The 10,972-nt window shown below is 44.9% G+C and overlaps 1 protein-coding gene across 1 annotated transcript; it reads right to left on the reverse strand.

The window, feature by feature from the left end:
• Window positions 1-264: 264 nt before the first annotated feature.
• Window positions 265-1,621, reverse strand: LOC119658185 (larval cuticle protein LCP-30-like). The gene is made up of 4 exons (XM_038065454.1): window positions 1,461-1,621; window positions 967-1,348; window positions 577-842; window positions 265-487 (listed from the first exon to the last, which is right to left on the reverse strand). Exons 1-4 carry the CDS (start codon window positions 1,473-1,475, stop codon window positions 428-430), a joined length of 723 nt encoding a protein of 240 aa, XP_037921382.1. The 5' UTR covers window positions 1,476-1,621; the 3' UTR covers window positions 265-427.
• Window positions 1,622-10,972: the final 9,351 nt, after the last annotated feature.

Below are 10,972 nucleotides of genomic sequence, written 5' to 3' on the forward strand. Positions count from 1 at the left end.
TTCGTGATCGTGTTAAGATAGTTCACGGGTCATAGACTGGTGGATGGGGGGGGGGGGGGGGGGGGGGGGTTGGACAGGGATTTGTCTACATATTTTGACGACATTTGAGACAATTTCGTAGTAGTACAAAATTTAGCACCAATTATAGTTGAAAATCATTATCTGAAATGGATTGAATTTTTTATCTGAATTTCGTCCACCGGAGAAGTTCTACGTTCGTGGACCAACGTCGTCTTGTCAAAACTTATAAGGAAAATAAATTAATTAATTTATATTACAATAGTTTATTATTTTATATAAACATTACAAATACAAGAATGTTTAAGTCTCTTGTTACGATTGAGCCGTAAAATGGCTCAAACAGATCACGCTAAGGAGGTCAAAGAAGTTTTAGGAAAAAGTTCGTAGAAGTGTCAAATTTCAAAACTTAGGCAGTTTTGGCCAAATATTCGGCAGACTTTTGTACATTTTCGGCAATATGGGCACCCTGCAAATGAAGACGTAAAGAATTTATTAAATACTTTTCCGAAAAGATTTGGATATAAAAGAAAGAATTCGATTCAATTTGACACCTACCTTTGGTACGAAGCCACCTTCATCAGCGGTATAGTCAACACGGTATTTTTGACCATCATCTCCGATGTATTCGTAGAAGCCGAAGGCACGGAGTTTTTGGCTTTCACTTCCATAGTTTTCGTAGTTTCCGGTTTCTTCAGCCAAGATTTTGTTTTCGGTTTCGTACAAGTAATGGTAGGGTGGGAAGTTTTCATGATTTTGACGGATGATTTTCCAGCCACCTTCACCTTGACCATACTTGATTTGTGGAGCATAGGCACCTACTCCTGGAAAATTTCAGAAGAAAGAGGAGCTTAGAAACACATTTTTCCATGCTTTGTTTATAGTCGATATCCTTTTCAACGAAGTCACTGATTGTTTTGAAAGATCGAAATAAAAAGTCCCACTTACCCTTGGATGATCCTGAACCAAATCCTCCGGCATGGACGTATCCAGGTCCTGATCCACCTTGTGGTCCTTCTTGGTGAACGTATTTGTTATCTTGGTGGATGTATTTGCCGTTGTCACCGGTGTATTGTCCGTATCCACCGCCGTATCCAGAATCGACATGGACATAGCGACCAGAATCGTCAGGAACATATTGTCCATCGTTGGTGTGACGGTATTGACCATCGTCGGTATGGCGGTATTGTCCATCTTCGGTGCGGATTTGTGAGTAGACTGGTCTATAGACGACTGGGGTAGCACGGAAAGGCTTAAGGGTTGGGAGACGAAGTAGAGCTGGAGCCTTTGCGAATTGGGCAGTAGCAACGCCAATAATGGCGAGTCCAATCTACGATGAAACGGGAGAAATCCAATTTAATAACACTCAAATAATATCCACTTTTTTCAGGTAGAGCAGCTCAATTCCAATTTAGATCGCACTATTCGTAATTTATCCTTACCAAAACGAATTTCATTGTTCTGTGCTTCCTCACTAGTCAGGAGATCAAAGGGAAGTGTATCGAAGATGAGTTGGCGACGATTATTTATACCGCGTGGATTTGACTTTGCCAAATTCAATGATAGTCTAAGCGACGGTCCGGTTGGCCACCACTGTATGCAAAACTATCGATTTTACTCTCTCATATCTAAATATTATAGTTTATTCAAATGAAGCCGGTTTTCGGTTCGATAGTGTTCCAAATGATATGATTCTATCCGCTTTCTAGATCAAATACTGAAAGCCACCCTTACCAATAAGCATAGCCCCCATCACGATCAGCTTTTCCAGTTTTCGTTTATCATCAAAACATTATACGAACATGATCCTCTTAAGAACGTTTGCATAATTCGAATCTTTGAAAAAAACTAATTAAAACCACCACCGATGGCGGAACAGCTTCTTCCTATAGGCCTGGTAAACCGGCCCCATTGCCAATACTGACGTGAATGGCCAACGCACTAAATATTTGTGAAAATGTCAAGTTTAAACCAAATTTCGGATTAATTGAGCTGAATCAGAGCGTTCAGATTATGCCGTAGGTAAATTTATTAATGAGATATTCACATCTATTTTCTGAGGGCGTGTATCTTATTCAAGACCAGCTGAAAACTCATGCAAATTTTAATGCACTGATTCCGTTTTTCCGGCTCGAAATTTGATTAGTCGTCTGGTGGCTATGCAAATTTAGATGCAAAAAGCAAATATTCACTGTTTTAATGACTATTCATCAGGATTAGCGTATTTATGATTCATTATGTTCCGAATTAATCTACATAATTAAGTGCATATCATGCTGTATTGAGGAGTTATCTGCTGGTGAATTAACTGATGAAAAATTTGGCAAATGTCTTTTATGGTCCTTCGTTCTTTGCGGTTAATTTTTAAAATTAAATACTTTTAAGATATCTAGGATTTTTATCCCTTTCATGTGCTCTTTATCTGGTCTTTATTTTAATGATGGACATTTCGATTCCCTTGGCGGATGTTGCTCTTCTTTCTTGTACAGGAATAGCAACATTAAGTTAATTAGGACATTTTCAGCCAATCTTCACATTGTAACAACAAATGCTCGAATATTTCCTCTATTTAGCTTTATGTTGAAAAAGAAGAATCTGCATCTAGTAACCTGGATAGGGGTGTGCAGTTCAAAAGTATCTGATGTTTACTCATAACTCAGTAGCAAAGACGGAACCCTAGGAAATGAACTTCTTGGCAATAAAGTACAGTTCCCTAGGCGACTAAGGACTCCTTTGGTGCTGGAAGATGAATTGAAAACTCTGAACTACACACTTTTAGAGTGTTATGAAGAGGCTTGTCCTATTTCCCGAGGCCAAAGCGGTAAAACAGTTCCTTGGTGGAACCGAGAACTGCAAAAACTCAGGAAATCAACCAGGCGACTTCTAAATCGTGCTTGCAAAACTAACAAGAACGAAGACTGTTTAAATTTCAGGAACTCACAATGTGAATATAAGAGGCTCGTGAGGTGCTCGAAACGAGACTCTTTTAGAGCGTACTGTGAGGAACTGGAAAGCGAAAGGGAGACTTCAAGGCTGTGCAGAGTCCTCAAACGGCATGAGTCAGCCAAGTTGGATTCTCTTAGAAAGCCCGACGGTACTTTCACGAGCACCAGACTGGACTCAGTACAGACCCTCCTGGAAGTACACCACCCGGGAGAACGGGTGAGAGAAGTGGTAGGGGGAGAGTTGACGGTTCTTGCAACCCCTTCAACACGCAAGTGTTGCAAGGGGAACTGGAACACTGCGAAAGCGGTTGTTACCCATGAAAAGGTGAGAGCTGCCATACTGTCCTTTGAACATTTCAAAGCACCTGGCATGGATGGCATCTATCCGGCAATGCTAAAGGAGGGTATGGAGCATTTAGAGCGACCTCTAAGAAATATCTTTCGAGGATGTCTTGCTTCACAAAAAGGAGAAAACTGAATGGACTTTGCCTCCCTGAGATGATATTTTTCGAGGATGTTGTTTCGGCATAGGTCGCTGGTTCATATCCGGCTCGACGGACCAGCTGTTCCATTAGCTGATTTATCTGGTTCTCCACCTGATGGTACTCTAGGTCCGTGATGTTTAACGTTAACGCTGCGATTTTTGTCTGTTGATGTCTAAGAGCTTTCACTTCCTCGCGAATAGCTATGTCTCGATAACTAAGGTAAGCTACTGTCCCCGCCGCTAAGAGACCTGGGATATACTTGGCACCTGTTTTCAATAAACTACTTGATATAATGGGGACTATACCAAAGGCTATACCAAGCTTTTAGGGATATCGAATTGGTGGACCTCGGCGCAAAACCGGGATGTCTGGAGTTCCTTATTAAGGCAGGCCTAGACCGGATACCGGTTGTTGCGCCGTTGATGATGATGATACCAAAGGCCCGCCTAACTCGGTTGACCTTATAGGAAGCGGTCAACCGTCGATTAACATCAGCGACTTGCAGTTCACTTGCAAGTTTCAGCTCGTTGCAATGTTCTTGGACTGCCTCCACCATCTGCCGCTCACATATCCTATGGAACTTTTCCAACTGTTGCGACATTATGTCGAGATCACGCGTGAGGTTTACTGAGGTTGCAATAGTGTATTTTAGGTCAAATGCCTTTACCTGCACTAATCCCAATTCCAAAATTCTGGTTTCCAAGACCGGGTCCACTGCCCAGGACACCACTGTGGCGGGCATTAGGGATATACACAGCAGAGTAGCCACTTGCGCCAGAGACCACGGCTTCCATCCTTTTCCGCTTCGCGTTCGGGAGGGAATGTTAGGTGGAAGCTTGTCCGGTTCTAACGCATTATCATCTGCTTCCTGCGTTTGAGAGGGCTCAGCTTCCTCTTCTGGGAGAAGGGGAACGAGCTGATGCACGGCACGATGTATATTGTCCCTACCAGCAGTTTTTAGTTTTACTTGACGGATGATGCCCTGTGGATCTGGAAAAAGTTCTAACACTCGCCTGGTCTTCCAATCTAATGGCCTGTGACCACTTTCTTTGATTAGAACAAGTTCACCTGGCCTCAGTTGTCTACCGGGGGCCTTCCATTTATACCGCTTCTGTAGATACCCCAAATAGTCAGTCTCGAATTTGACCCAGAAATGCTTCTGCAGTTCCTGGATCTGGAGCCATTTTTTGGTTGCTGGGAGACTTTCATTTAGACATTCCCCAGCCGGAGGCGACAATAGGCTTCTTTGAATGATAAAATGTGCAGGAGTTAGCACCTGTAGGTCATGACTATTATCAGCCAGCGGATACAATGGTCGGCTGTTTAATATTGCTTCCCATGTGCAGACGGCAGTTTGAAAATTTTCATATGTCAGGTTGGAAATTGAAGGCATCCGCTTTATGTAGCGTTTTAGACTCCCCACTGCTGCCTCAAACAGCCCTCCGTAGTGGCTGGCTCTTGGGGGGTTGTGATGCCATACGATCTGACGCTGAGCCAACCTCTCCTCGCATTCACTGGTCAACTTTCCCCAGGCTTCCCTGAGCACTTTGGAAGCCCCTACTAAGTTTGTGCCGTTGTCGGAGCGAACCATTTTCGGCTGGCCTCGCCGGCTTACGAACCTTTGAAACGTAGCCAAAAATGCATTTGTGGTAAGATCCGTACAGAGCTCTAAATGTATCGCTTTAGTAGACATACACACGAAGACCACTATGTAGACCTTCATAGATTTTGTGGTCCGTAAATTTGATGCTTTTATTTGAAATGGTCCGCACAGATCGGTTCCCACATTTTCAAAAACAGCGGATGACCTGATTCGCTCGGGAGGGAGGTCTGCCATTTTCGGGATTATAGTGGCTCTTCGCATTCGAACGCACCTAACGCATTCCCTAATCCACTTCTTCACCCTCTGTTGCAACGCTGGAATGTAATATCTTTCTCGGATGATAGCCATTGTGAGTTCTGTCCCACAATGTTGGTGAAATTTATGAACATGTTGAATTATGAGGTCAGCTAGGTGACACTTCCCGAGAATTATAGGGTGTTTCTGCTCAAACGGGATGAGCGCCTGCTCTGACCTTCCTCCCACTCGGAGAACCCCAGATACCTGATCGACAAAAGGGTTTAACGTGGACAGCCAATGGTTTTTCTCGATATTCAATCCCTTCTGAATTCTGAAAATTTGCCTCCCGAAGAGTAGTTTTTGTTTATACCTGACGATTGCCCACTCCGCTTGCTTCAACTCCTGAGCTGAGAACGTACCGGAAGTTCCCGATCTCCATCGACGGCATCTCGCGATTGTGTTTATCAATCGAGGTAAACTTGAGAATCGCTAGATGAGATCTGGATCAGGCGTAGGCTCGGAAGCAACTTCTGCTAGATGAGTCACTGTTTCAGCACCAGAACCGACGACCTTCGTGCGAGGGAGTTCCCCTTGCAAGAATTGCGGTCCATGGAACCACAATTTGTGAGCTACAAATTTCCGGGGACACATGCCCCTAGATGCACAATTTGCAGGGTTATGGCTTGACCTAACGTGGTGGATATCTGTGGGTGACAAATACTTATGGATCGCGGCTACTCGTCGCTTAACCAATTTGTTTTCGATATCCCTCCGACTCCGAATCCAGCAGAGAGCCACCTCGCAATCGGTATACGCCGTGAACTTTACTGGGCTAGTCCCTAGGTTTTTACGGACGTCGTTGAACAATTCCGTTAATAGTACTACACTTTCCAACTCGAGTTTGGGGATCGTGCATGCTTTGGAACTTATACTCGATCGTGTTTTTAAAGGCGTGATGCGCCCTAGGGCTGCGATCAACCGCACGATGTAACCCGTCTCAATTTTGCGTCGGCTATAGATGACCGCGGCGTAACCATCACCGGATGCATCGCTGAAGCTTACTAGCTCCATCTCTTCATCCTTGGAGGTGTGTCCACTCCAACGTGGAACCCGAATTTCATTCACGTATTCTAGGGACGAGAACACATTTTCTAGTTTCCTTCGGGACGGTTCCTCAATGATGTCGTAACCTTCCTGCCATAGACGTTGAATTTCTATTCTCAGCTTCATTACAACTGGAAGCAGCCAACCAATGGGATCGAAAATAGAAGCGGCTATACTAAGCACTCTTCGTTTGGTATACCCAACATTTAAAATTGGCTTGATACTGTACAGGAAACAGTCATCCCTGGGACTATAGTGTAGGCCAAGGATCTTAAGATCCTTATCTGCCTTATCAACCTCAACATATGAACTAATTCGGTGACTTTCGTCAATATATTTTAGAACTTCAGGGCAATTCGTCGCCCACTTCGTTAGTGGAAGTTTGCCTTTTCCTAGAGTTTCTGTGATTTTTCGGATGACCTCTTGAGCTTCTTTTATACTGGACGCCCCGTACAACAGATCATCCATATAGAACGCGTTCTTGATGATCCAGTTGATTTCCTCATCAGGAGCATTGTCGTCTGCCACCTGGTGGAGCGTTCGAATTGCTTGCAAGGGTGCACAGTCTAACCCGTAGGTCACCGTTTTCAAGTAAAACTCTCTTATCGGTTCTTCAGGCTTTGCCCGCCAGAGAATCCTAAGCCTGATCTGATCCTCCGGTCTCAAAAGTATCTGCCGATACATCTTAGTAATGTCACTAGAGTATACATACGCAAACCTGCGTATTCTAGTGAGAATGTCGAAAATATGGTTTTGCAGCTTTGGACCGGGATGGATCATCTCGTTAAGGCTCACACCATTTGATGTTGGACTGGAAGCATTGAAGACATTCCACAATTTCGTCGAAGTGGCCTCTTGGCGAACCACGCTTAAATATGGTATATAATATACCTCGCCGCTAGTGTCAGACTGATGACCCTTTGGAACTTCAGCCATGTGGCCCAAATTAAAATATTCTTTCATAAACTCATCCGATTTGAGCTTGTGGTCTTTGTTTTTCAACCACCTTTTCTCCTGACCGAGATAGTGCTGCACAGCCTTGTGGTAGGAGCTTCCCAGTTTAATATTATCTTGTCGCCAAGGGGTCGGTATCACGTATCGGCCATCATTCTTTCGGTAATGACCCTTTACGAATAGATCCTCACAAATTTCGTCATCTATGCGACTAGATTCATCTCTACTTAGGGGCATATCCCAAAAAGCCCTTAAGTCCTGTTCCCATTCCTTGACAGTGACATGTGTTGAGGTGAACTTCGATACCGAAGATTCCGCCGGACCACACACAATCCATCCCAATTTCGTGTTCTGGAGCAGGAAACTATCTACGGTTTCTACTCCATTCACGAAAAGTTGTGGAAGGATACTAGACCCCAATAAAACTGGAACATGAGATGCATGTTCCGTTCCGGGGTCCGCCAACTTCTTCCCTTGAAACAACGCCTTTACTTGCGGCGGTACCTGTGGAAGGGAACCTTTAGTTACCCGTCTGACTACTAGCGCTTTAGTGCTGACCTCGGAACCATCGTTCAATTTAAGGGTGAGACACACAACCGCTGACACTTTCCCTGCTGATACACCACCTACCCCTGAAATTTCGATGTTGGTCTTTTTCTTTTTTAACCGAAGCTTCTGTACTAGATCTTCGGTTATATAGCTGCTTTGACTGCCTTGATCGATCAAACACCGAACTGGAACGGCATGTCCTTCTCTTGCCTCTAGCTTAACGACAGCTGTTGGAAGAACGGTTCCGGACCATGACAATGCTGTCGAATTTTTGACATGATCAACAGCAGAAGACGGATTATCCCCTTTGCACGGATGCATGGCAGTAAGATGTTGCCCTTTGCATATTTCCCATTGGAGATTCTTGCGTTTATTGCACGCTTCCCCCCTGATATATTTGTGGGAGAGACAGTAAATGCAAACATGATAACGGCGGAGCGGTTTCTCCTTGTCGGTACTTTCAATGAATTGAGGACACTGGGCTGTGAAGTGCTTCCCCATATATAAGAAGCATTTAATCCAGTTTCTCTTTTCACCATCCGACTTGGAGATCAAGGCTATCTCCTTCTGGGTTTTTCTCTTATTCCCAAGATCCTCCGCCTTGGATATCCCACTTAGACCATCCCAACCGGGGGACATGACCACATATCTATTTTCTAGGAATTGGTCGATGTCGTTTATCGTAACGGGCATTTTTGGATCTCGTAACGTTAAGTCGAACTCCCTCCGAGTTGTCATATCCATTTTCCTCGTCAGGACGAACGGAATGAATGGAACACCTTCATCTGCATTGAATCCTGCTTTCCGTAGGTTCTGAACTGCGGAACGCATGGTATCCAATGCTCTTCCCAGCGATCTAGCCTCCCTTTGGTTTATCTTAGGTAAGTCAACTAACGCCTGAATTTCCTTTCCTATTAAGGCCCGACGATTACTCTATCTTCGGTCAAGAAGAACCCATGTTTGTAGGTAATTCTCTCCGTATATCCCTAAATGGTCGATTACACGTTTTGCATCGCCTCTTAACTTGCTCTGAAGCATCATTAAGCGCTCCGCAAAACCGATTTCAGAACCATCGTATACAGAGTTAAAGAGGCTTTTGAATGGTTCGTATTGACTGATATCCCCACTGAATATTGGAATATCTGGGATTGGTGGGGCGGGTCTAAAACGATATCCTGAGTTCCAAGGGGAAAAATGGCTCGAAGGACCAAAATGGTTTGGCCGGGTCTGGCTGGGATCCAAGAAGGATTCTGAGCGGTTTGGCCCAGGAGTCCGCAAATATTCTGTGCGGGGCTGACTAGGGTCTAATAAATAGTCCGGTCGTAGTTGGGTGGGGAAGGGTCCAAGATTAGATGTACGCGGTTCGGCTCTCCACGTTGGATAATTTTGTCTATCCTTATCACAGGCCCCCCATGCCCCTCCGAATGCAACTTCACACCTGCTTGAACTCCTGGGTAGATGTCTTGCTCTGGGCTACGTGCCTTCTTCTTGGTAACAGGTTAAGTTAGTTTTCATACCGAAACCTGGGAAAGATGACTATTCTAATCCAAAGAACTTCAGACAGATCAGCTTGACTTCATTCTTGCTGAAAGGTTTGGAGAGACTGGTGGAGCGTCACATTCGTGGAAACGCACTTAGGTCGCACCCACTTAGTGAAAACCAACATGCTTACCAACGTGGAAAGTCCTGTGAGTCTGCTCTTCATTCTTTGGTCACAAAGATAGAGGATGCAACTTTGAATGGTGAGTACGCGATGGGGGTGTTCGTGGACATTGAAGGGGCTTTTGACTGTGCCCCTTTTCAAAAACTTTGTGATGCCGCCAGAGCGCATGGTGTTGATGATGCTTTAATTAAGTGGATCCATGCTATACTAACGCAATGATTGCTGTGCGCTGAGGTAGTGGTCGATCGCTACCTGACTATGGAAGCAACGAAGGGCTGCCCCCAAGGAGGTGTGCTTTCGCCGCTTCTGTGGAGTATGCTGATCGACTCACTGCTATGCGAACTGCAAAATTTGCCAATACACGCTCAAGCTTATGCTGATGACGTGGCTGTACTTGCTGTTGATCGGGATCTTGGAACGGTGTGTAGGAATATACAGCGTGCCGTTGATTTGATAGACAGCTGGTGTCTTAGACATGGTTTGTCAGTTAATCCAAATAAAACCACAATGGTTTTATTCACAAAAAGGAGAAAACTGGATGGACTTTGCCTCCCTGAGATGAGGGGTACTACCCTTCAACTCTCCGAAGAAGTAAAATATCTGGGGGTCACTCTAGATAAAAAACTTCTTTGGAACGAACATGTAGAGGTAAAGATGAAACGAGCTCTGACAGCTTATGGGCTGTGCAGACGGATCTTTGTCTCGACATGGGGAGTCAGGCCTCATGTGGTAATGTGGATATACGTTGCCATCATTAGGCCGATGTTCGTATATGCATCCGTAGTGTGGTGGGTTAAGGTGAGACAAAAAGGTTTTCACCGTAAACTAGACGCACTGCAAAGAACTGTTTGTCTGGGTATCACTGGTGCCATGAGCACGACATCCGGTGCAGCTCTGAATGCACTACTCAATTTGCAGCCCCTGGATATATTTATTCAAAGCACTGCAATGAGAGCAGCTCATAGACTAATTCGATTAGATCTATGGGAAAACAACGGATGTGGGGGGCACAGAGCATTGGAAGAGTTACTGGGAGGACTGAATCCAGTTCTTACAATGCCTTCCGATTCTCGTGTCCCCATACATATGTTTGGTAGAAGATATGTAGTTACCCTGAAGCGTAGAGAGGACTGGGAAGACCCAGAGGAATGCGTGGCGGGATATACGGAAGTCTTCTACACCGATGCTGGCTCAAAAACAGAAGAGGGTTCTGGAGCCGGAGTCTACCTCTCGAATAAAAACGAGAAGTGGGCTTTTCCTTTAGAAAAATATGCAACGGTTTTTCAAGCCGAAGTTTATGCGATCCTAAGGGTGGCAAACTGGGTGATTGACGAGCGGTTGAAGGGCAGGCGCATCGCAATCTGCAGTGACAGTCAAGCTGCACTAAGGGCGTTGGGCAGTCCTTTGATCACCT

This window comes from Hermetia illucens, chromosome 1 (assembly GCF_905115235.1).
Source record: "Hermetia illucens chromosome 1, iHerIll2.2.curated.20191125, whole genome shotgun sequence".
In the NCBI taxonomy this organism is placed as follows: domain Eukaryota; kingdom Metazoa; phylum Arthropoda; class Insecta; order Diptera; family Stratiomyidae; genus Hermetia; species Hermetia illucens.